Source organism: Corvus moneduloides, chromosome 7, assembly GCF_009650955.1.
Source record: "Corvus moneduloides isolate bCorMon1 chromosome 7, bCorMon1.pri, whole genome shotgun sequence".
Lineage (NCBI taxonomy): Eukaryota > Metazoa > Chordata > Aves > Passeriformes > Corvidae > Corvus > Corvus moneduloides.
In genome coordinates, this window is record NC_045482.1 from 21,384,141 (window position 1) to 21,409,527 (window position 25,387).

Below are 25,387 nucleotides of genomic sequence, written 5' to 3' on the forward strand. Positions count from 1 at the left end.
GTTGGTAAGTTCTGTGAAAAGCAGACATGAGTTTGTCTTCCAGAAGAGTAACATTGCCTGCAGTTATGCCAATAACTCTGCAGAAAAGGGTATGGCGTTTAAATCAGTCTTTTAATTCTGACATTAGTAAGCGTTGATAACAATGTTTAAACATGGCTATATTTATTTTTTAACTTTTTAAAAAATTTCTCTAGTGTAATAATAATGTTTCTTTTCTGATAAATGTAGATTTTTAAAATTTCATTATGTGAAATATGTTTGCTTACAAATATATGTGTCCATAACTGACTTTTTTTTACCAGTGCTCTTTTCTCTGCTACTGTAATTTTGTACTTTGTGCAGGAAATTATTTTTCTTACAGATTAATGTAGTTTTTAAAGTGTCATGATTCCATTAAAGTATGCCTCTGTTGAAGGCTACGATACTGTTCCTAACAGATGATTGCTGGAGTCTTCTTCCACAGGTTTTGCATCAGCCTTAAACATGACATACTTTTCCTCACCTTTTCTGGCTAATGCCTTTATAGTGGATGGCCCATCATGTATTTTGGGAACCAGGGTGACACTGTACAATGTTTTTCCATGGCCACTGTAGCTTGCCTTGTTTTTGTTATCTCAATAAAAAGTGTAAGCAATGCAAAATGATTACATCTGTATGCTCTAGGATTGCCTAGTGTAACTCAATGCGTTGGGGGTATCTGTGAAGTTAAAAATACACATGGAAATGAAGTACAGAAATATTACTTTCTGCTGAGCCAGATATATTAACTTATGAGAAGTTATTTCAAACAAGCTGTAAGTTATTAATTAGTTCGATTTATTTTGTAAATGTGTAGATATTTTTCAAAACTTCATTGCTGCATAATGTGCTTGACTCATTGTTAATGGACTCTTCTGTTACTCATTGGGTTTTAATGTCGCAGCATTGTGAAAAATGAAAGTTCACTGAAATACTACTACAGTATTAAATGGTTCTCATGAGCAGTTGACGTGGAATGCAGCATATATTTATGGCATAAGTCCGTGGGTCTAAAGTAGTATGTAAACACAGAACTTCCATTGATTTGGGATATATAGTATTAATTTATATTATTTCATTGTTTGAGCTGGCGCGAGAGCCAGTGAACATACAGTTTTATTGGGATTGATTGGTACGGATTAGATTATACTGCTGTCTTAATAGCATGATAATATACTACTTTTCTGGTATAGTAACTTTTAGATACGTGCAAGGTGTGCTCTTACACAGTGTTATCTAACAATTCGCAATGTTGCTGTTACATGTCTCAAAAAGACTCCTTTAAAAATTGTGGTTTAACTTCTCAGATCTCATCCTCTCAGTATTGTGGTTACCTGCCAGTCCTCTCTTCCTACCCCTAACACAGATCTCAAATCTTCAGTTGTCATAGTTATTTTATTTTTGTCTGGGTTTTGTTATTGTATATTAGAAGAGGAAGGTCTTTGTTCTTGCAGCATGTAGTTGTGTTAGACTCCTCTGGTATGCACACAGCAGTACTTGGTGCTGTGTGGGAGGAGAGAGGTGTAACTTTGCTCAATCTAGCATTCAGAAGGCTAGGAAACTCATTTTTATCTGTAGTGTATATTTCAATGGATTGATACTTCTTTTTTTGATGTCGAAAGATAAGAATCATTCTCTGAGAAAATACGAGAGTTTTTCTCTTTTGACAAATTCACAGTAAGATAATTTTCTGCACGTTCTCTCTCTTTTTTTTTTTCATGCTGCTATCAAATTAGCTGCCAACAGTTACTGGCTTTACTTCTCTTTATCTATGTGCTTTGTAAGCCCAAAATAAAATTAATGGAAGCAGTAGGAGGAAGCAGCATAGAGTGTTGCTTTAGGTTGGTAGCTATTGGGTTACACACCCTTCCAAAAAATTCTTGAAGGCATGTGTCCTCACTGAGGTCTCACTGTGTGCCAAATTTAATAGGTCTGTTAAGGCTTGTGATGGTTTTATCTGTGCACATAGAATTTCCTTCTGAAAGTATCTTTTTTCCCTTTTCAGAAGGGGCTTTGTTATTTGTGTAGCAATACCTTTATTTCTAGAACTAGAATACTGGAGGAAGAGAAGGTAGAAAGGTAGGCAAGAAAGAGCCATGCTGGTAAGGGGTGACATACATGCATGTGTAAGTTTGTTCTTGTTTCTCACGGACATTAGAACATTTGACTTAAAGTAGTGCAATTTCTAATTTTTGTTGCACTAGAAGGACCTGGAAAACTAGAATTGTTATATTAACACTACATAGTCAAGAGAAACTTAAACATTAGCTCATGAAGTATTGTTTTAGAGTATCAATCATTCCAAATAATTATTTCTTAAATTCATGTAATAGGTAATTGTGTAAGAAGTCTAGTTTAATTATGGTACTGCAAAAATTACAGGTCTTTCTTTTTCCATCTCACAAAAGGTAAAATTTTGCATTGTCAATGTGCTAATCTGACTGTTCTACCAACTTCTTGAACACTTGGGTTTTCTCGTTTTCATTCAAAATGTCTAATATACTTTGTCCAATACTTATCAGAGTTGATGCGTTTTATTCTTAAGTAATATATTTTTAACTAAAGCTACCAGGCCTTGTTTAGATTCCAAGGGGTCTTGTAACACAGATGGGAAAATTACATGCTTAATGAGCATGTGGAATTATGTATGTTGAGTGCTATCACAACCAGATTTATGGTATGGATAGACCAGACATATAGTGAATCCAACACAGAGTAAATGTTTTTATCTTTTGTATGAATAACATCGTACTCCTCTAAAAGTACTTAAGAAAAATTAGATTTGAAAGGTCATAATGCATTCAAGACATTGTTTTACAGTCAAAGACCAACCATTTCTTCAATATAAACACTCACAAGTCTATTAGATTTGTTACGTGGTAAGTGGAAGATTTAGACACCTGATGTTGTATACAAGGCATGTAAACAGAGAACTGTAGTATTTTTCCACAACAGCTGAGAAGTTCGTAGCACACTAGGTCAGATGCTGATAAAAAGCATTGTGTACACAGTCAATATGTATTGCTGCTGAATAATTTCCAGCAATTTTTGAAGAGATTTTGTAGTGTCTTTTAAGTGGAAGAAATACTGATCAGAAAATGAAGATGTGATTTTAGATTGCTCAAATCTAGGACTGGTGTAAGCATGCAAATTTCAAGATTCTCTTGCATCTTTATTCCATCTATTTTTCTGGCCCAAAATCACATGCTGCTTTAATCAACACTTATCCCTCCCCCAAGGAAAAATGGTCACTTAAGCCAAATTGTACTGAGAATTGGTAATGTCTGTCTGCAAGGCTAAGAGCATGAAAGTAATTTTTCAGTTTTGCGTTTGGATCCCTGAGATGAAAGGCCAATGTGCTAATCCAGGAATTTTACATAAGGCACTTTAAGTGACATGATAATGGTGTCATTAAATGGATACCTTTTATAAAATTACTGGATGCAGACCAAGCATTCATGTATGAAACATCACTTCATAAGGACATTTTGAAAAATAGTAATTTAAAAATGCAAAAGCAACACCAGTGCCCTTTTTTTTCTTTCGTACAATAATAGAAATAAAAGAAGTACAATAATAGAAATAAAAGAAAAACAATAATAAATAATATAATCCAAGATCAGGTTGGATGGAGCTTTGAGAAATCTGGTCTAGTGGAAGGTGTCCCTGCCCATGGCAGGGGGATTAGAACTAAATTATCTTTAAGGTCCCTTCCAACCCAAGCCTTTCTAGGATTCTTTGATTCTTTAATACAGTAATAAAATATTTCTATAATACAGTAATAAAAGGGCAGCATCCTGCAAAGTTTTGAAGACAGCTGAGAGGTTTCTTAGAGATGGAGAGAGTGGGAGATGGACTTGAGTGAGCTTTAAAGGCTTAAGGAACAGTGGTCAGAAAAACTGTCGTGGTTGAGGTGAAATATTTGAATTTAAAGTCTTTATTCAAAATGGAATATTTTCTTTAATGAATTATTGAGGGATCTGAGAGAAGGTAATGGGGAAAATGATAGGTAAATTATTAGGATGGGTGTGACTCGAAATTCAGTGTAGAATTATGTCTTAGATATAAATTACTAGGATAAAGCATCACGATAGGCTACTTCTGTATCTTCAGAGTTTGATACAAATTTAATAAAGGGTTTGAGCCAGAAAAAGAGTTGAGGCAATTTGAGAAGGAGGAATATATATGGGAATGGGAAGAGACCCAAACTGCATTCAGAAGAATGGTAGTGTGTTTTTTGAAAGAAGTTTACGTTTAAGATTGCTAGAAGGCCCAGCCAGGATGTAGGCTTACAGAAAGGTCTTGCCACCTTTGTGTATCTAATGTGTGCTAAAATAGCTGCAGTGTGTTTGGGGAGATCAGGAATTCCTGCTGTCTCCTAAAACATTAAACTCTGTGAAACTATCTTTGTAAGCATCTACCTGAGATACTTGTTTGAGGGAGCCTGTTAGCTCTGAAAGGATTGATAAACTGCCTAAAATTCAGTCTTCTGTGGTACAGTACTTGCAGATACTAAATTAAGTTACCTACTTGTGACAGAGGATGAGGAGAGGCTAGTGATTCAATTATGGATGAGAGGGAAGAAGGAGGGTGGCAGACCAGCATTTTCTGTCATTGTGGAAGAACTCTGGTTAGGTCCAGGGACTGTTCAGGAGAAAACTACTGACAGGGCCTCCTCAAGGGAAGGTATTGCAGCACTCATCCCCTTCCTTATGATGTAGACCCAATAAATCTAGATCTGATACTGTTCTTAAAAAGAGTTTTAGACCAGTTTTTGCACTGAATATGTAGTCATTATACTCAAGCAGGCATCTAAAAGTGGATTCTGGTATAGCCATCACATATTGGTTGACCAATCATAGTTCCTGCTTTGACTACCATGAAACCAGTAAAGCTTCCTACAGTTTTTATTGTGTATAAAAATGATCTCACATGCATAAATGAAATCAAAATGGGACTAGTTTTAGCAGATCCTATGGTTCAGGTGCAGGCAGGGAAAGAGAGGTTTTTTTCTATCCTTTGACATTCCAGTCTCTTCACAATCAAATTTTTCAGAGTATTTTGTACACAAAATCATCAATGATCTTGAAATTTCAAATGTACAGCACTATGCTGCATAGTTGCCATGAAGGGTAGATAGAGATGTATGTGTGTATGACAGGGTGAGTAGTAAGTGCACAGAGCTTTTTAAAAAGTCTTTTAAAATCTCAGTGGTTTAATACACTTGGCCATTACTTGTCCTTTGTATAGTTTGACAAGGTTTAGTGGTACAATTAACGTTGCACTTTGTCTCCTCTCTGTCTTCAGTTCTTGAACAGATCTTTGATATGTTTTTCAGTTTCTTCTTGCTTTCTTTGAACATCTAACATTCTTCATATAGTAACCAAGGAAATTGGCAGTGTTTAGTGCCCTACTCTGCTCATAATCCTCTTCTGTGGGCAGAAATCCTTTGGAAAAAAACCCAGCTTTTTCATCAATTGAGAAAAGTGCTTGGCCATTTTCTAGCTCTAGTACTTTAGTCTCCTCTTGAATAAATTAGGCTTCAAGAAGTCAGAACTTGACCTTCAGACTGTGTTATCTAGCCTTGAAGTATATCAAGAGCTATTGCTGAATAGCTATTTCTGCTAAAGTAAACCTCATACTGATTTTGCTGCATTGCTGTATGTGAAGGGAGAAACTCAACAAACAGCACACAAGGTGTTGGTGTGAGTCTTATGCAAAAGATCAAATTTCCCTTATTTATATGTGTGTTACGTGTTACTTTCAATGTGCTATAATACATAAGCAAGTACCTGAAAAATTAGAAAATTTTCTTTACTTTTGATAAACTGAAGCTACATCAGTGAATGCAAAGAAAACTCACTACGTTGAACCAAGGAATTATTCATATTTAAACATGCTCTCTTCCTCATTTTCATGCAGTTGCTATAGGTACTGCCCATGCCCCATTTTTCCCCACTCCTTTTTTTTCTGCCTGTTGGTCAGGAACAGAGGCAAAATCAACCCAACGAAACGACAGCTACCTTAATGACCTAAAGAAGTTATGACTGTTTGATCATGTATTTGGTTTGCATGGCACTGTTTTGGTAGCAGGGGGAGAGGGGCTCTACACAGGTGGCTTCTGTGAGAAGCTTCTAGAAAGTTCCCTCTATGTCCAATAGAGCCAATGCCAGCTGGCTCCAAGGCAGACCTTCATTTCCCAAGGCTGAGCCCATCATCAACAGTGCCTCTGGGATAACATATTTAAGAAGGGGAAAAAGGTTGCTGTGCAACTGCAGCAGAAGAAGAGAGAGAGAACATGTGAGAGGAACAGCCCTGCAGACACCATGGTCAGTGGAGGAGAGGGAGGAGGTGCTTCAGGCGCTGGAGCAGAGATTCCCCCACAGCCCATCGTGCCAACCATGGTGAAGCAGCTGTCCCCATGTTGGGACCATGGCAGTGCAGAGATCCACCTGCAGACCCTTGGAGGGCCCCATGCCAGAGCAGGTGGATGCCCAAGGAAGGCTGTGACACCTGTGGAAAGCCCACAGTGCACAGGCTCTGGCAGGACCTGTGGGCCTGTAAGAACCCACGCTGCAAGAAGTGCAGAGTGTGAGGAGTCTTCTCCCTGAGGATGCAGAACCAGCAGAGACAACGTGTGCCGTATTGACTGCAACCCGTGTTCCCTGTTCTGCTGCACCAGTGGCAGGAAGGAGGTAGAGAAAATTGGGAATGAAGTTGAAGTCTGGGAGAAGGGAGGGGTGGGGAAAGGTGTTTTAAGATTTAGTTTTATTTGTCCTTGCCTTTCTGTGGTTTGATTGATAATAAAACTGGTTTCCCCAAGTCAAGTTTGTTTTGCCTGTGATAGTAATTAGTGAGCGATCTCTCCCTGTCTTTATCTCAACCCACAAGCTTTTCGTTATATTTTCTCTCCTGTGTCCAGCTGAGGAGGGAAGTGATAGAGTGGCTTTGGTGGCCACCAGGTGTCTAGACAATGTCAACCCACCACAGATCAAAACACCTGAACCAATATAATTCTGAGGTAGCACTGGAAATTTTAGCCCACTTCCAGTCCATCTAAGTCTCTCACACTAGTAGTGACTTCCTAAAATTTCTGTTTTGATGTTGTCCTTATTCTGTTGCTTTCAACCCTTTATTTATGTTTACATTATTTCAAGGCAACCAGGTTTTCACAGTTTAAAGTAGTTATATAAAAACAAATTTACTCTGCCGCAGTACAGTTTATAATGGGTGCCTTGGGAACAGTACAAAGCAAGGTGAGTCAAACTTCAAGTTACACTTTCCAAGAACACACGTTTCACCTTCTTGACCCAGAGTTGATAGGCTCTTGGCATGTATCTCATATTTCATCATAGTTCTCGTATTTCATCTCCTTTTTCTGGCAGATCCAAATGGCTGTCTTGGACTGCTGATCAATATCTTCACCAAAACTCATGCTTGGGCATCAAAAATGTTAACTTGGAGAGACATCTTTGGTTCCTTTCTTTCCCATGCTTTGCACATCCCTGCAGTTGCAACTTCTTGCAATTTGTGTTTTTGCTGATACCTTTTTTGTTTAGCACCACTAAAATTCATATGAAGGACTGAGATTTGGGAGGAGGTGTTCAGTTGACACCCTTAATACTTTTCCTTTATTTTCTACTAGAATCCTTTTTTTCCCCCCACTATTCTTTATTGCATTCTGATTTCTTCACAATCTTTTCATCACTCTTGTTGCCTATTGTATCACTTCTACCGACAACCTTTGCCCTAACATAGTGTTGTGCTTTTTTCTTAGACCACTGAGACTGCGTTTCTGAACTAGTTAATTCCCTTCTCCAAGAGGTTAGCAATTAAATGATATCTAGACTAAATAGCAATTGGAGCCCTCAGCTTGTCTTGTATTAGCCTGACAGCCAGACTTCAATAACTCATCATAACCATCAGCTGCATATGCAAGCCCTCAATGTTGTCATTTTTCTTTTGGTCCTGTTGACTGTAACTTGTTGGATTGGTGTCTGTCACCGTTTTTTTGGGTATCCTGTTTGACAAGACTTGTAGGATGATCATAACAGAAATAAAATGCATGCATTTATGGTAATATGAACATGGCTTGTGTGTGGGCAAGCGAAGCAGCAGCCAGACAACCCAGCAGACCTCTGAATGTAGGGTATCACAACTTGCGTAGAGATGGGAAATGTGCTGCTGCCTTCTCAGTTTTCCTGTAAGACTGAAGACTGCTCAGTCTACATATCTCATTTTCATTTTAGAACAAATGATTAGAGGTAAACATTATCAAAACAGACTAAATTTCTGAAATTATTACCCCCTTTTTACTACATCACCCACTTACTATCTTTCTATTTCACTTTTTCACTCGTTTTAGTCTGCTGCATTTGGTGACTGTTACATTTTTCCCAACAGTTACAGGGCCTGATTTCCATGCCCAGATGCCCCTCATCTCTTTTTCTGTTCCTTTAGGGGTTTGGATTTGTCCGCAAAATATGCAGACAAATCTGTAATAACACAACAGTGTATAGTTGAAGGTTGTACGTGGTTTGAGTAGACTTACTAGCTTTACTGCAGGATTTATTCTTTATTTGGATTTTATGCTTTGGCGAGAGGGAACAGTGCTATGTGAATGAAAAAAAAGGTTCACAAGCACTGAGAAATAACATGTTCTGTCAGAATAGCTATCCTACAACACTTAAACCTTGCTCTTATATTCCACTGATGACTAGAAACAGATACCCAGAGATGACAGAACTGGACTGGAAGGATGTTGTAGTCTGACCCAGCAAAGCAAGTTTTTTTGTCTTATACCAAGTGGCAAAGTATTTCAGCATTGTAAAACAACCATTTATTACAGTGAGTTGCCCTACATGGCCTTTACCATGTTGGCTCTGGACATTCTTTGTACCACTCCAGAAATACAGAGAAAATTTCCAAACTGTATCTTCTTTAGCTAAAAATCTAAACTTCTCTTAGTCTTAGAGTCTACGCTATTTTCTCCTCTAGTGACCTGCATGGGAGTACACAGTTGATATAGTTGATGACAAAGGCATTTTTCTCTTTGAAGCTGTGTTACAGTTCAAGCCAAAACTTCTCTTTAAAATGACCAAAGTGAAAGAGAGTTTTAAGAAAAAATCTGTTCTCCTTTTTTTTCTTATTTAAAATATCTATTTCAGGACTGCTGCAAAGGAAATAGAAAGCTAATTGGTCTCTTAACAGTGTTATTCAGAGACTTGGTCTTTCTCAGCTTTGCAAGAGATCTGCTCTACTGAGAAACCAGCAACATGGTGTGAAAAACCTGGTAGAAACAATAGGTACTTCTTTTTATAGCTGGTATCTCTTCAGAAACATAGACTGCAGCCAGAACGCGGCAGTAACAGATTTGCTTTCTCTTGTGCTGGAACACAGCATTCTATTTATCTCTGACAACCAAAGGATATGTTGGACAAACTGCACTATTAAATACAGAAAGCCTCATTTAAATAATGTTAGTGCTTTGACATAAATAGGGACAAGCTATTCAAACATGAGGCTGATAACATTTTGCCCTCATCTTGGTTGTACACAGAAAACAAAAACCAGAAGTGTATTTTAGTGGCTTTGTATTTAAATTTTTTTCTCCCTCTATCTTCAGACATGAGTTCTTTGGAAAATAGAGAAGTGTGTGGATAATTTCTACCATATTTCTAGGTTGGGGGATAAAAATACTGTTGCACTGGTAACTTTTCTCATTTTCTGTTCACTTTCTATTTGGCAAACTTTGTTTTTTTTTAAAAAAGAAATACTGAAGTGCCTTCTTAAGTCAGATTTTTTGAATCCACACTATGATTGTTCCATCCCTCTTTTTAAGTCCAGTTAGCCTAACTGGATATTTTTCCATCTGTCTATGGTAAGTGCATTCTAAATATTCCTATTGTATATAGTAAAATGTAAACCTGTGTATTACTATTAAATATATAAAAGCTCTTTAAAGTTAAGACTTAGCAGGCAGTGTGGAAATGAAGGACTGAAGATGGTAATACTGTAAGTTTACTAATAAGGCTAATAAGCTGATCACCTCCACTAAATTAACTTTTCATGAAGAAAAGTTCATGTGAACATACACTTTTATTAACCTGAATAATCAAGTTTGGTCTGAATATTAATCTCTTTAAGTCAAACAATAAGTTTTTTTAACTTTTATCAGAAAGGGCTTGCTTTGGGGGCAAAATATGAAACCCTTAGGCATGACCAAGACAATTTTTGTACCTTGCTGGTTATTTTCGCAATCTTCTGTGGATTTAATGATAAATAACAAGGTAGCTCTGAGGGAAGATAATGGGTCATAAAGCATGTACATTTAGCCTAAACAACTGAGCTGTATTGGGTGGACTGTATAAGCTGAACTATATGAAAGAGTGTTGTGATTCCAACACTAAGAAGTGGTGATGCTTGGCTTGAGGGACAATAGCTTGTGTACGCTTACTCAGTGGTTGGATTACGTTATGGTCTCAAATGAGTTTTGAAACTACTTCCCCTTGTATAAAGAATTTTACCCAAGTTTCACAGAAATTTCACCATTAATTATTTTTAGTGGCGAGGAAGGTGTAAAACTCTCTTGCCTTCCTGTTCATCCATATATTGGGTTTAGATTAATTGAAAAGTCATGCATACCGTGCACTGGAGTTGAGAAGGGACCTAAGTTGGATTAGCTCTCTTTAACTGGTACTCTTAAGAAGACAGGAATAGGGAATCATTTGCCTTTCCCAGCGCCAAGAAGTTTTGCAAATAGCCTTGTGTCAGGTGTTAATGTATAAAGTTAGCATTAATAATGTAATGAAAAATAACTATGACTTATTTTTATCGTGGCTAGTAAGACATGATAAAAAATGTCTTCCACTCTGATTTAAGGGTTAATATGAGTAAGAGTCTGAAATTACTTGGCTATAGACAGCTATTCTAAAAACGAAATGTGCATTCCAAGTTCATCTTTATTTTGAAGTATCTTTCTTCATAACTGTTTAATTTTCATTATAGCTCCTCTTTTGAAGGTCTTGGGAAAAGTTATTGATACCAATCAGTGTAAACTGCATTACCCCACTGAGATTTTTCAGAATTATGATGATTACTCTAAATCACTCTAGGAACTGCTATGAACAAGATGGAGAAAAGTTTTCATAAATTTAAGAGTAGATTTTCTTCTAGGAAGAGACAGATTCAGGTGATGTTAGTGGATTCTTTCTTACCTGCCTGTTGACAGGCACTGGTGGCTCACAGATTTACAAAGCGATATCCCAAAGTTAATCTGCTGAAATAGCCCTTGGGCTTTTCCACTTTTTCAGATCTGAGCAGAAGTTAATACTCAGTGCACATCACGTGAAGTGATAGCCTCCGTTTCTACTGGTGCTAGGATAGGCTGATGTTTGCCATTTAAGTTTCTTTAAATGTTAGACTGTATAACCTCCTGTTAACTATTTGCTTTTTGATTTCCGTGTTCCCTCTATTTAAACTGACAATTTTATTTCACCTAGAAAGACTAGATCTGGGAGCCTATTCTTCCATATCCGTTGTGAATAATTAATGCAAATAAATGATTTAGCTGCTCGTGGTGTGTTTATCTTGTATAAGTGCTCCTTTGACAGCTTAATCATTTGACAAGTCTGCTAATTTTCTTTCATTTCTGCTGTTCCATGGAAATGTATTATTTTAAATTTATGCTGACAATACTTAAATTTCCTCACAACTTCCTAGTTATTTACACACATCTTAACAGCTGTATTTGAAATATCTCTTACACTGCTTTTGTTTGGAGTCCCCATAGTCTGAAAAAAATTTTGGTAAGGTAGATTAACTTGACACTCTCTATTTAAATAAATTGTTTGATCCACATCTAACTTTACTTATAAATAATGTGCATTCTTTTTAAGGAGTTTATTGTGGGTTTTACCTCTATAGATCCCTTTGTATTTCTCATTCCTTATTTGGTCCTTTGTGATAATGGCTGTTAATGGGGATAAATCTTTCCCTTTTAATCTATTTATTACTGCTATTTCTATTTACAGGATGCTGAACTTCACAGTTTTGATGTTGTTATTTAATTCTTCAGTTATCGTATTTTTTGGACCAAGTGTCATCTAATTTTCATATAGTTTACAATAATCTCACTTTCTGCTCTAAAAGTAGTTGTACTAGGAGTTAATTTTCCAAAATGGGGCAGTGACTTTCTCTAGACTTTGCCTTTTTGTTCAATTTTATACAGGGAAATGAAATCTTCTATAACTATTTTATTGCTATTTATAGCTATATTTTGTTTCTGTTGACCAATATTGTAAAATTGAATGTATCAAATTCAGGCTTAAATAATGATATTTGTATTTTAACTTCCCTGTTGTGTCTTTCAAACTCTGTTTCTCTTCAGTTTTACTGACATTGTCTTTGCCGTGATTGCACGTCAGTATTGTCCTCATTCTGCCATTTTCTCCAGTATCACGATGTGATTGTCATAACCTTTGTTTGAAAGAACTTTGCTGGTATATTTTTACACATAGCCTATTACAATTTGGAGATCTGCATAATTTAACCTCCCTTTTTATAACACAACATATTTACACATCTAAAGCAGTAGTTATGTGAGGAGGTATAAGTGCTTTACAAATCTTAACGAGTTCAATCTGTTACCTTGCTGTACAGGAACAGATTTCAGTTCCCCCCACCCCATTTTGCAAAAACGAAACTGAGGGACTAATGCTGACTTGCCCAAAGTGAGGTGGCAAGTATGTCCTTTAAAAGTAAGAATTGGACCTTTTTTACAATAAGTAATATAAAGTAATTTTTGTTACTTCTTTGCATTGCTGTTGAATTTCTATTTTTGGTATGATTTTTTCATTCATGGGATTGTCATGGATGGTTGGATTAGGCAGGGCATGGAGCTTGTACCAGGAGTCTGAGGGAAGGGAGTGACTCTGTGGGCTGTGTAATAGTGCCATAGTAAATATAGTGCCACAGAAGATTATTACAGAAAATAAGTAGAAATGGTTTTAATTGATAATACATGCATACAGTTAACGTGAAATTTAACGAGTTTTGTAATACCTTCTAAAAGAATATTTTGGTCTAAAAAAATTCTTTGTGTTTTGAAGTAACAAATTCATTAATTGCTAGGGAATCTGACCTTGTCCATGGTCTTTGATTGGAATAAAGGCTGGAAATTAACAATATTTTTGCTCTTTGAAATGACATTTTAAAAAAGGTTAGATTATGGAAAAAGTATGAGGTTTTTCTAGGTTGTGGAAGGAAAGGTAGTCAATTTTCCTAGACTTTGCTCTTCCTTCTCTTGCACTTTGGTTTTGTTGCAAGACAGAATATAGATAGGAGCAGTGTTCTTTCTGCCTCTTAAAGCTATACTGTGTTCCAAATGAGAAGCCAAGACGTCTACAGTTAAACATTGTATGCACCTTGTTTTAATGACAGATTTAGATTTCTGCAAACTGTGTGAATCCTTTTGGCCTGGAAATCTTCCCTTTGGAGGAAATACTGGAAGCTGACAGTTTAACTGCAGACTGGGATATTTAAAGGGAAAATCTTGCATTCACAGCTGATAAAGAAAACAGTAAACTTTACTAACATACTATTTGTTTCTAACAAAAGTAATGAGTTAACCTCTTAAATATTTTTATGAATGCAGAATTTTGCTGATTTTCACTAAAACCGAGACAGATTATTGCTAGAAGTCGTAAAGAAGTTCAAAATGCTAGAAATTTCCAAGTACCTCCATTGTAGTTAAAATATACTCCAAATTCCCCTACCCTTTGCCAATACTAATTAGCAAAAAACTTTGTCTAGCAGGCAGCAGGATTGGGAGATGGAGAACAAATGCTGCAAGCAAATAGCCTGGTTGGTGACACTAAAGGGAGGGGTTACCAGAGTATCAGGCAACATTTCAGAAGTGTGACACCCTGGAGTGTACGACTTTTTAAGGCCTGATTTTGCATACAATAAGTCTGCATTTAACAAAAATGTGACTGAAATGATAATGAAAGTACAAAAATGTGCAGTGTTTTATTTGGGGGGAGGGGGGAATAATTTTAGAAACCATAAGCTAAAGTTAGGTGCTTTTATCTTTATAAATAAAAGTAGCCTGAGGTGCTGACTACCCACTGTGTCAGTGGCTATACAGAAGCATTAAGAATCATATAAATGTCACGTCATATTGGTGTAGGCACCTAAATATGGAACCTGTGTGCTAGTGGTTCTTTTTCTGTGGTTCTACCTGGCTTTTTTCACACGTTAGGACTGGTTTGAAATTTTAAATTCCTCAGTGCAGGGCATATGTTTGTGCTGTTTCTGCAGATTGGAACTTCCGAAACAGATGGCATGAAGATTCTGAAGAATCAGACTTGGACATCCTCTCTTGAAAGACTATGGACAGATTATTTAATTATTGTAGTGGAGGTGATGGTTGAGTGTGGAAGAAGACTCGGGGGAGCCCAGCCTTGCTTCTCTTTCTCCTCCCTCCTCCCACACTACTTACCTTATGTGCTCTTTTACTTATCCTTTGAAACAATTTCTGATTTTTTGCTTCTTTAGGTTATTTTTTATTGGAAAAACTACGGTCTTCTTTTTCTTTTCCTTTGTTAAATATTATATTGTATTTGTCAACATTTATTTTACATTCTGAACTCATTTGATTAGTGAAATACAAACAATAATTTATTTTGAAGCAACAGTTCTTACAAAAATAATTTTTGGAGGAATAAAGATGCACTGCACATAATTCTGGGATCTTGGCGGATTTTCAGTACACTGAAAAACTGAAAGAGAACATGTAGAAATGCTGTACCTCTTTGCCTGCTCCCCTATGCAGTGAAAATGATTAATGCTTGTCATGCTGAGCTTGGTGTTTTCCTCTTTTTGGAAGATCTTGGTGCTGCTTATTTCTTACTTCCAGTGACTTAAATAGAAGCTATTGAGGTGTTTCTTCTTCTACCCTTGGGAAGAACTGAAGTAATGTATTTATAAACTAGACCGGAAAGAAGATTTCAGTGCTGCTGAGGCAACTTTTTCTGTCTACTGATAGGTATAGTCAAGGGAAGTAAAACAGCTTGCTTTGGAACAAAGTTTGAGAGTGTAGGGTAATGAAGACTGTAAGGAGAGCTTGTTCTCAATTAGCAGCTCTTTTCTTGTGTGCTACTTCTCAGAGAAATTTTTGAGAGGAAAAAAAATGGAAGAAAGTGGAGATGACAGGCCAGCCAAATGCACAGTGAGAACCACTAATAAAAATAAAGTGATCACTCAAGCTTACTTACTTCTATAGGAGGTCAGCATAGCTGCATCTTTAGCATAGCTCTGCCATGCTTTAATTCTTAGAGCATCCTCTGCTTCTAGGAAGAGAAGTATTGCAACAAATTTCCAAGGAAAAATGGGGTTTTGAGTTTATCTTCTTTCATCTGATTCACTCCCCTTGGAATAAGTACATTCCCAGCAATCTTACAAGAGACTTTTCTTCAAACACAGCACAAAGTGCATACTGAGCAACTTCTAATTAAAACAACCCTCAGAGGTCACTCTAACTGATGAGATTTACACCAATTCATTAAGCAAAATGTGTGACAGAAGTTGATAAGAGTCTATTAGGTGACTGTGGTCTTCTGTTGCATCTGAATCCCTTGCAAGGAAGAGAAAAATGTCACAGCATTTGAGTTTTACAAGGTACCACATCACAGCTGTGAGCTGGGGTGATGTGTTACCTTAGACTTGAGCAGGATTTGTTTCTCTACACTGAGAAAGCTGAGTGAGAATACTCACAGAGAATATAAACTGGGTTTTTTTCTCCTTGTTTCTTTTGTTGTGTTGTTTTGTTTTGCTTTAGCTGAGCTCCAGTAGTCCAAGGCCACCTCCAAGGCTTCCCGCTCCCTGAGGTGAATGGCCACAGGCAGCTCATTATCATGACTTGCATTGCCGTCTTCAGCATTTTAAAAACTCTTTTTCTATTTCTTTGGCAATAAGAGTGAAGTCATCTGCACTGCGACTCTTAACCCTTTTAAAAAGAATTTCTGTTAAAATATCCGTCAAGAGCCTCAGCATGGGCTGTACGTGCTCTTGCTGTAAAACAAGCATATCACTGAACTTGATGAGTGCCTGGGGAAAACTGCAGTTGCTGCTCTGTGCCATAGAGTCCCTAGCCAGCGTGCTCACATGGATTCCCACCCTGGCTTTATTGCAAGAATATTGGGAAACAGAATAGAATATTTCAGCTGGAAGGGACTTAGAACAATCATCAATACTTGGAAAGTTGCTTCAGTTCTTTCCTTTGCTTTCCCCTTCTCTACTGTGTCTCTCCTTTCTGGCATTTCAGTCTGTAAAATCCTTTAGGTTCAGCCTAACAAAGACCTGCTGGAGAGACCAATGAAGCTGTCTCTGACCTTCAGTGCTGCCCAGAGCAGGACCTATTTTAAGGTGATGGGACACTGTTTTGTCTGGTCACCCCTACAGCCCTCCAACCCATTCACTCTGCACCCTGCCACACACACCTTTGGTTTCATCTTTGAATCATTGTAAATACTTCAGGAATTTAAATAATTCATGCTGGTTTATCCTGAATGGCCAAACATAATTTCTGTGTGCCTGGAGTAGGACTTTAGGTTGTGTGTGTGGAACCAGACTCTGCTGCAAGCAGGCTGCATTGCTGCTGGTCTCTCTTGCTTAGCAGTGGGAACACTGCCAAAGCATAGACATCTTACAAAACCAACCATAGCCACTCCCCATGGCTGCTTTGGCAGTATTAAATTCACTAACAGTGTGGTCTTTTTGCCTTTTGTATTAAATGGAAATACTAGGCTGCAGCTTAGGCCCATGGAAAACTTGGATCTTCTTTCTTCGAGGTCTGCCTAATTCCCTTGAAAGACTCAGCTTGAGGTGGTTGATTTGTGAGTAGGGAGAGATTTTCTAGCACTTCAAGAGCATGAATTTAATGTTTGCCATATCCTGAAGATTGGTGTTGTGGCAGGGGTGGCTGCATATCGTGTGGAACTCTTGACCTGTCTACATTTATTAGATGCAATATTAAAGCAAATTATCATGGACTTCATGCTCATTTAATGTGCATGGCCAAAGTTTGGAACCAAACTGCTGTATCTGTTTAGTTCCACTGAGAAAAATAGGTTTTTGGACAGGAGTAAGGCCATCGGTGTGCTTTAAAATCTCAGTGTAGTTTACAAATGGAGTCCTTTTTCCTTGATCTGCTGTTTGGAAAGCATGAGTGAGAGGACCTGATTTTTAAAAATTATTTTTGGATTTTTTTCTGTTGGTGGGAGAGATGCAGGTGGCAGGAGATACAGTTGGAGTTCCTTGCTCACTTTCCTACCAACTTCAGCACAAACCAGAGAAGGAGCTGCCTTGACAAGTTAGGGCACAATACATTGCTTGTTGTTTATTAGATGCTTGAAATGAGCATGTATTCAGTAAGTCAGCTGTTAAGAATGACTGACAGTAGCAGGCTTGTTTGTCTTTACAGTAAGAACTTGTATCTTTCTGTTTAATGAGGGGTTTACAATGGTATTTAGGTTTTGTGCATGAATTTCAGGAGAGTTGTGTCTTGCATCCTCATGAATATGGATAAATTAAAAAACTGAGAGGAATATTTTGTCAATTAAAAGCATCTTGGACACCCTTTATATTGAGGATGTGTGTGCAAGAACTCCAGTTCTTGCTTGTTAGAATTTGAAGCCACTCTGTAACATCTCCTGGTTTTATTGTCTACAGGACTGAGTCCGATCTCGAGTCCGATTGCCATTCTCTGAACTAACTCCTTTATCAAATCTTTCTACAGTTCTGCAGGCATGGAGTTCTTGAGTTTCACTGTTTATGCTCTGTGGTTTCTTTTTCAGCTTACTTAAGAATGAACAGTTTCACTACATTTATTTATCTCTCCATTAACGTTCTTTTTTGAAGCTAATGCACCAGTCTGTCCAGTGGCAAGGGATGTCTGGTAGCCAAATTTAGAAGTGGAATATACTTTGCTTGGATGTTCTGTTCTCAATTATGCCATTGCACTAGAGAGGAATGGCTGCCTTTCTTGTTACATTCTGTGTGTGTGGGTTCTTGCCTCAGTCATGAAGCTGAGAGAGCAACATATATGGAGTAACCAAAGCAAAGATTAAACTTATGGGTAGAGTTTTTATTTATTGCAGGTAATCAAAGTGTATAGTGAAGATGATACTAGCAGAACTTTGGAAGTACCAAGTGATATAACAGCCAGGGATGTGTGTCAGCTCTTGATATTGAAGAACCACTATGTTGATGACCACAGCTGGACTCTCTTTGAACAACTTACCCACACAGGTTTAGGTAAGACTAATATTATATGGTGGTAAATAAGGTGTTTGGTTTTCATTTTCACATGGAAGTACAATTCCAATAGGAAGGCTTGGAAACAAAATGATGGGAAGTCTTGTGTGAATTTGTTCTTTTGTGGGGTTGTTGCTTCTGATTATTTTTGAAAGCATAGGTATAAAGTAGATTTTTTCATGGTACATTTGCTTCACACTGCTTGATCTACATCTGTAAGAATGATTTGAAAGACACTAATAGTAGTGAGACTTAAATGAGAGTTAAAATTCTCACTGTAAATTCTTCCTTGCTCTACCTTGCTTTTCTTTGGCAGTTCTTCCCCTCTTATGGGTATTTCCTGCTTATCTCTAGAAAGACTTGGATTATTTTCATTGCAAGTAAAATCCTGTTTGTTCTCAACACACCTGAGTGAAATCTCTGACATCAGGGACAGAAAGAGGTTACACAATGCTATTTTATCTTTACTATAGGACTCGGTCTTCAGAAATAATATCAGAGTGGGCTGTCATTATTTTCCTTCACTACATTCAGTTTGGCTAAATTTATTGTGAACTCTGGGGCAGGGCTACTTTAAAAGGAAAACAAAACCCTTCCTCTAAACTTCCAGATAGAACCAATGAACTGTGTTGAAGTGATACCACGTGTAGTATTTTAAGTTGCTGATTGCAAGACATTCTGAAATCCCTTCACATCATCAGTGTTCCTCTAGTGTAGTAAAACCCCTCTTTTTCTATTATACAGTTTAAAATGTGTAATCTATGGTTTCAAAATATAACTTCTGATCTCTGTTCCTTTTTGAAGTGTATAGGTATACTTTTGCAGTATGAAAAAACATAAGGGAAATTAATTTTAGGGAGAAAGGGGATGTTTGCAGAGATGTAAAATATGCAGAACACAGGAAAGACTTTACTCAGCAAGAGATGAGTGTAGAAGCCCACTGGTGGGATGTAATATTGAACCGAAACTCAAGTTAGACAGTCTTACTTGCTTTTACAGCACTGTGTTTCACTGCTGTATTGTGTATGGTTTTGATAGGAAATTATGTTAGAAAAAATCTACCAGAAGACAAATTCCGTAAGAAATATGGTTATAATTTCATCACTCAAAATTTCCATATTATTCTTGAACTTTGGCACTGTACTAGAGCTAAAAAAGATAGTACTTCTGCAACTTCAAGGGCAGTTCCATCTGCTAGTGCAAAGTGTGGCTTGAAAAAGAGGATGTTCTGGATGTCTTCCTGCTTTCTAAAATACATAGAAAACTCCATGGAGTTCCTAATTCTCAAAAGAGACTGTACTGGTACCTGGTAACTCCGGTGCTGTTTAAAAAAAAACCACCACAAACAAAAATCACACACCCTCACAAATATGTCCCCCGGCCGCCCCCTCCCTCCCCCCCAGATATTTAAATATGGCTAAAAGCTATTGTTAGAGTCCCTTTCTCTGAATGTATCTAGGCAATCCAGCCTTGTGCATTTGTTGAAAATAAACTTGACTGTGCATCTCTGACTCAATTATGTTTAACAGCTGTAATTTAAAGATGAACTACAAAAGCTAAAACTATTTTCTGCCCTTTTATGCTCCTTTATCCTGTGAAGGCAGACACAAACGTTTTTGCAAATTTCTTTTCTTGCTTTGTAACATTTCAAAGATATTTGTAACCTTTTGCACTGAATGTAGCAGCTGTAAGATGCTTCCAACTTAGAGTAAGGTCAGAGTTAAATCTGGGCTGAGGCTGTAAATGACTGCTGTAGAAGAAGAGGTAGCAAAATGGCTTTAGTAAACAGTACTATATAAATAGCAGAAGTGTTTTCTGTATTTTATAGTATAGCTGGTGTTAGTGTAGTAACTATTGAAGAAGACACCTTTGACAAACCATGCCAGAACAACAGTGACAGTTTCTCCAGCTTTCTGTATTTGCACAGTACACTTTTTGACAAGTAGTGTGTTTTCTTCAATCCGAAGGATTTCTTGGAAGATTTCAATATTTCAATTAGTGAAATTGATTTTCCTAAGATTCTGATATCCTCAAAATTGCTGAAGACCTTAATTCACTATGCAGTTGTCTAACTGTTCCAGCTGCTTTCAGTGTAGTTCTAGAAAAAGGTGAATACTTCATTTTAAAAGTAAAATTATTTCCTAGATGATGAGGTTGGCAATTCAACATTACTGGCCAAGGAAAGAAACAATTTGAGATGTCCTCTATATTTTTTTTAGACTACTGAACAATAATGGAATTATTACGATATTGTTAGATCTGGTTTTGTTAGAAAGAATTAACATATTCACCTTGACTTGCTTTAAGTAATTCTTAAGAACTGGATGAGTAGCTTGAACAAATATTTTTCAAATGATGAGTTATTTTGGGATTGTTATGTTTGTTATTGTTGTATATTTTAGGATTGTTATGTTTGTTATTGTTGTATATTTTACCCTTATAAATTTGGAAAGTCTTTTTTATCTCATAAGTTAAGTGAATTGGTATTGGAAGGAGAAGTGCTGTGAGCAAATGTGTGTGTCTGTGTAAATTCCAGGATGATGTGGATTAATAATTCATCCATCAATTAGTGAACATTTTCTTTAAAATCCAACAGCTGTCTGAATACTCCTGAATTAGATATAATTGCATGAATCTTAGTGAGCTGAGCACAGTGTTCTACTTTTAATCAAGACAGACATTAATTACATCACTGGATTGTACTTTCATTTCTGTGTGGAGGTATCTGCTGTGAAGGTTTAAAAAGGAAAAAAACCCAACAAAACTCCCACCTAAACCAAAGCATAAACCCACGGTCTCTATATTTCAGTTTTCACAAACATGTATGCCCTTGGTGCAGAGCTCTATTGTTGAGCATTAGGGATGGTTGTGTCCTCACTGCGCCCTGCCCACTGCTGCTGCCCTGTCAGCCACGAAGCTCAGCCTTCCTCCCCACCTCCAAAGTTTTGCAGTATCAGGGGCTCTATTTCAAATATCTGAAGTTCAGCAGTTCTTGCAGCTCTATAAATCAGTATATTTTAGAACTGTGTGTTTCTGGTATGTGTTCTCTTTATCTTAACATTTGAATTCAAACACATTTTTGAATGATTTTCACAATGTCTAAGATTATTGAAAGCAGCTGAAGTGTGCTAGATTTGGATGATGCCATGTCATGCCTACCACCACGTACCTTGGTGCTGGAAGTCCCATACTTCCACTGCAATTCCCCTGAGCAGGGCAGGCTCTGAAAACACAACAGTTTTCCATAACTGCTCTCCTTTGTAAGGGAAGTACTATCTTCACCTTGAAATTTTTCCTTTTCTACTGAGAAATTTTTGTGCTGACTGTAAACAGTTATCTGTTCGCTTCTGCAGCTGAACACACATATTCTAGGGCTCCTCTTTTGAGTACAGGGTAGTGCCTTGGCTAGGCACATCATCAGTGTCTTTCAGTTACATTTTGATTTCACTCTCTGCATTCTTTCAGGTAGGCTTGTAAAGCACTACCTGTGAAATAGTGCTGAGCAGTGTCTCTATTTTATATTTAGTTTAAATTTTTTCCCCACTGGGTGGTTAGAGAAGAGGCTTTTTGAAATGTGTTCTGTCGTATACTTCAATATTAAATCTTCCATGTGCATTAAATACTTTCCATTAGTTAAGGAGACTGTTTTGGATTGTAACAGGTACTCCTCATGTTAGAGACAGCAGTAATAAAGAGATGATAGAAAGGGAGGTAGAAACTCTCCAGTCTAGCTGGAAGACAAAAATGATCTACCTAAACTGAAGGGCAGCTTTTTCATGTCACCATTTAGGGATTTGATTCCAGGGCTTTTTTTTGGAGGGCACTCAGTGTTTACCTTCAAGAAAGTAAGTTTACTCAGTTACAAAATACTTTTTGATGTGACACCTTAAAAATAAAGAAATAGCAGCATCTTCACCCATCCTTTGAGGTGAGCACAATGTCTTATTTTTCTACCAAGAAGTAAGTCTTGAGGAAATGGTGTTTTCTTAAATGTCACAATGCCAAGCATTTAAGAGTTTTAAATGTCATCCCAGAGGAGCACTTTCTCTCTGTAAAACTGAAAGGAAAAAAAATGCTGTTTTTAACTAAGAGCTTCAGTTCTTTACTGTATCCTTTGCCCTTGCATCTGAAGAATGAGTTTTGGAGTAGAGCAACCTGTACAAGGTTTTAAAATGCTTACTTTTCTTTCACTATTTTTGGGTATTTTTTGTTTTCTAAATTTCTTTATGGTTTTATTTGCTTCATTTAATCTGGTTACAAAATGGGATTTTCATACAGCATCCTTAATCTCTGTCTTTATGGACTCAAGAATTGGTTAAATTCAATGAAGAATGAGTTAAATTCAATGAAAGTTTAACTTTGCTCCACTTTATCTGTAAATCATGAGAGTTCTTTGTCTTCTGCTAGTCATGAGATTGATATTTGCTTTGGCTTTTTTTAAAGATTTTTTTGTTTTTCTTATAGGAAGAGCTATAGAAGACCATGAATTAGTGATGGAAGTCCAGTCAAATTGGGTAATGGAAGAGGAAACCAAACTGTATTTTAGAAAAAATTATGCAAAATATGAGTTTTTTAAAAATCCACTGGTAAGTGCTGATATTGTATCTGTGAAGCTGTGCAATTGCTGTTGCTAAAAAAGTCTTTTTTGTTGAATCCAGATAGTCAGAGTTTAAATTTTTTAGTGTAACATGAGTCAAAAGGAATAATTGAGGGGGAATATGTGAGATACAGGAATGTATTGTAGTGCATGTAATCGTTGGCTGGTCCCCTTGTTACAACTGTAAAATATCCATGTTCATTTTTTATTTTTGGGGGTGATGGGAGCAGCAACGGGTTTAATTTTATTGAAATTTGCACACGGACCTAAAACGAGATAAAATTTTGCAACTCAGTGAACTTTCATCAAGTGACAACATAATATAAAATGAAACAGTGTGAGGAGGGGCACCTGTAGCAAAAATGATTATATTGTTGAAGTTAAAATTGAATGTTCTGGCCCAGGACTGCCCAATTGCAGCTTCTCCCCGCTGTAGCTAAGTGACAATGGACACAAGAGGCCATGAACAGCCATAACCTATTAGGGGTAAGTGAAAGTGAAGCCAAAGTTAGTGTACATAAGGAATGGAAAGAGAGCAGAGATATCTTGTGACTCAGGGATGTTGCCAAAGGTTAATGCTGCTGATTCAGACCTTGGCTGATGGCACAGGCCATGGAAGCAGTCCTGGCTCAGCAGAAGGGACTTGCCATCTGGTTGCTCCATGGTGTATTTGGACCACTCCTAATGCTGTCTTTTACAAAGCCAGCTTGTTTCAGATGTAAAAAGGAGAAATACCAGAATTGTTTGAGGGCTTAAAAAGTAAAACGTGAAAGGGAACTCAAGTTATCTATCTGTGAAAAGGATAAAAAGGTAAATATAAAGATAACAAAAAATGTAAGAGTTCTGAGAAGTTTTTTTTTTTTTTATTCACCTGTGTGTCTCTGGACAAATCGTGATAGATTTTTCCCAAATATGGAGATATCGCTGTACCAGTGAAAAATTTTTAAGCTTGAAATGGTCTGCAGTTAGTAAAGAGGCTTTCACAGAATCACAGAATGGGTCAACCTCCCTGCTCAAGCAGAGTTATCCCAGAGCACATGGCACAGGATTGCATCCAGAGGGTTCTTGAATATCTCCACTGACAGAGACCTCACAACCTTTCTAGGAAATCTGTTCCGGTGTGTGGTCACCCACACAGTAAAGAAGTTCTTCCTCATATTCAGTTGGAACTTCCTGTGCATCAGTTTCTGTCTGTTGGCTCCATAGATTAAGTTTATGTATTGTTAACCAGTGAGTGGAACTGGCTGTGGAGCAGGGCAGACCTGCAGCTGCACCAGCTGCAGCAGCTGTAGCTAAGCAGGGTTCTTCTGGGTGTTCTGGTCCCAGCTGTAGCAAGAATGCTTTATCAGAATGAGTTAATATGAATTAACCCTACCAGCAGTTCAATTTCATTAAAAATGGAAATTGCTGGACATTGGGTGGTCAAGCTTGTCCAGTCCTTGAGAAAACATTGTTTGTGATGATCAAACCCTTGTCTGGTTCATATCTACATGACTACACTGAACACCCCAGCTACAGATCTGTCCCATAAATTATCCCTTGAACTTTCCTTGATAATGAAACTGGCATTTTAAATCTAGACTTTTAAACCTAACCATGTTGATGTAGTCAGATTTTTTGTCAATTTGTACAATACAAAAAATTGAAGATTAAAAAAACCTGAGATGACTTTTTCTGTGTTAGCAGATATTATTCCAAAATATTTTACTGGGTTTCTAGTGTAATGAAAACAATGGAAAACAGTACACTTTTCAGCATGTTGGCATATAGCCTCCTTACTTTGTAGCATATTGAATCCCCAGGCAAGTCTTGTATGTCAACAGCAATAGAAATTACTACTAGAAAAAAACCCACTAAGGGCCAAATATTGCAGTGTGATTTACACTGGTCTCTGAAACCCTCTTCCTGAGACTATCAGTGTTTTCTCAAAATTCTAATTTTTTCAGCAAACAATTTGTAGCATGTGTAAAATTTTGGGATGATATTAAGGTAAGCTTAAATTACTGGATCAAGGAACCTGCAGTGTCTTGCACTGCATTGAGAACTTAAATTGCACATCCAAAAGAGATTAAAAGTTTTATATTTATTTTTATGGAACTTTGATACAAATTCTTGTCGTTACAGAGCTTTTTTCCAGATCATATGATATGTTTTCCAAGTGAGACCAATGCAGCTCTAAGCCACTCTGGGATATTACAGGTATATAATCCTTGAATGAAGATGAGCCAGCATAGCTCAGAATTTCCCATTATGTGTGTTGTGTGAGCATAGTTCCTTATTGCTGTTGGATCTGTTGCTAGGTTTTGAATAACTCAAGACATGGTTGATAACTTTTTTCCTCATGAGATATGAAATGATGTGTTCCTTCCAGGCAGCTATTCTATGTCCACTCTTGGAAACTTGCACATCCTTTAAGAATCAAGAAGCAACAAAACAGAAAAAAATACAGTGAAAACA

The 25,387-nt window shown here is 37.2% G+C and overlaps 1 protein-coding gene across 8 annotated transcripts in view; it reads left to right on the top strand.

Moving 5' to 3' along the window:
• GRB14 (growth factor receptor bound protein 14) overlaps window positions 1-25,387 on the top strand; it is a 58,627-nt gene that overhangs the window by 15,637 nt on the left and 17,603 nt on the right. For 6 of the 8 annotated variants that reach the window (XR_004241289.1, XM_032114751.1, XM_032114749.1 and 3 more), the window contains exons 1-4: window positions 4-89; window positions 18,177-18,333; window positions 22,798-22,919; window positions 25,055-25,129. Coding sequence is in view for 7 of the 8 variants with exons in the window: in XM_032114751.1 (XP_031970642.1) it covers window positions 27-89; window positions 18,177-18,333; window positions 22,798-22,919; window positions 25,055-25,129 (417 nt within the window). In the remaining variant the exon portion in view is untranslated. Of the gene's footprint in view, window positions 1-3; window positions 90-18,176; window positions 18,334-22,797; window positions 22,920-25,054; window positions 25,130-25,387 lie in introns of those variants that run through there. The other 2 variants (XM_032114748.1, XM_032114750.1) reach the window with 1 other exon arrangement.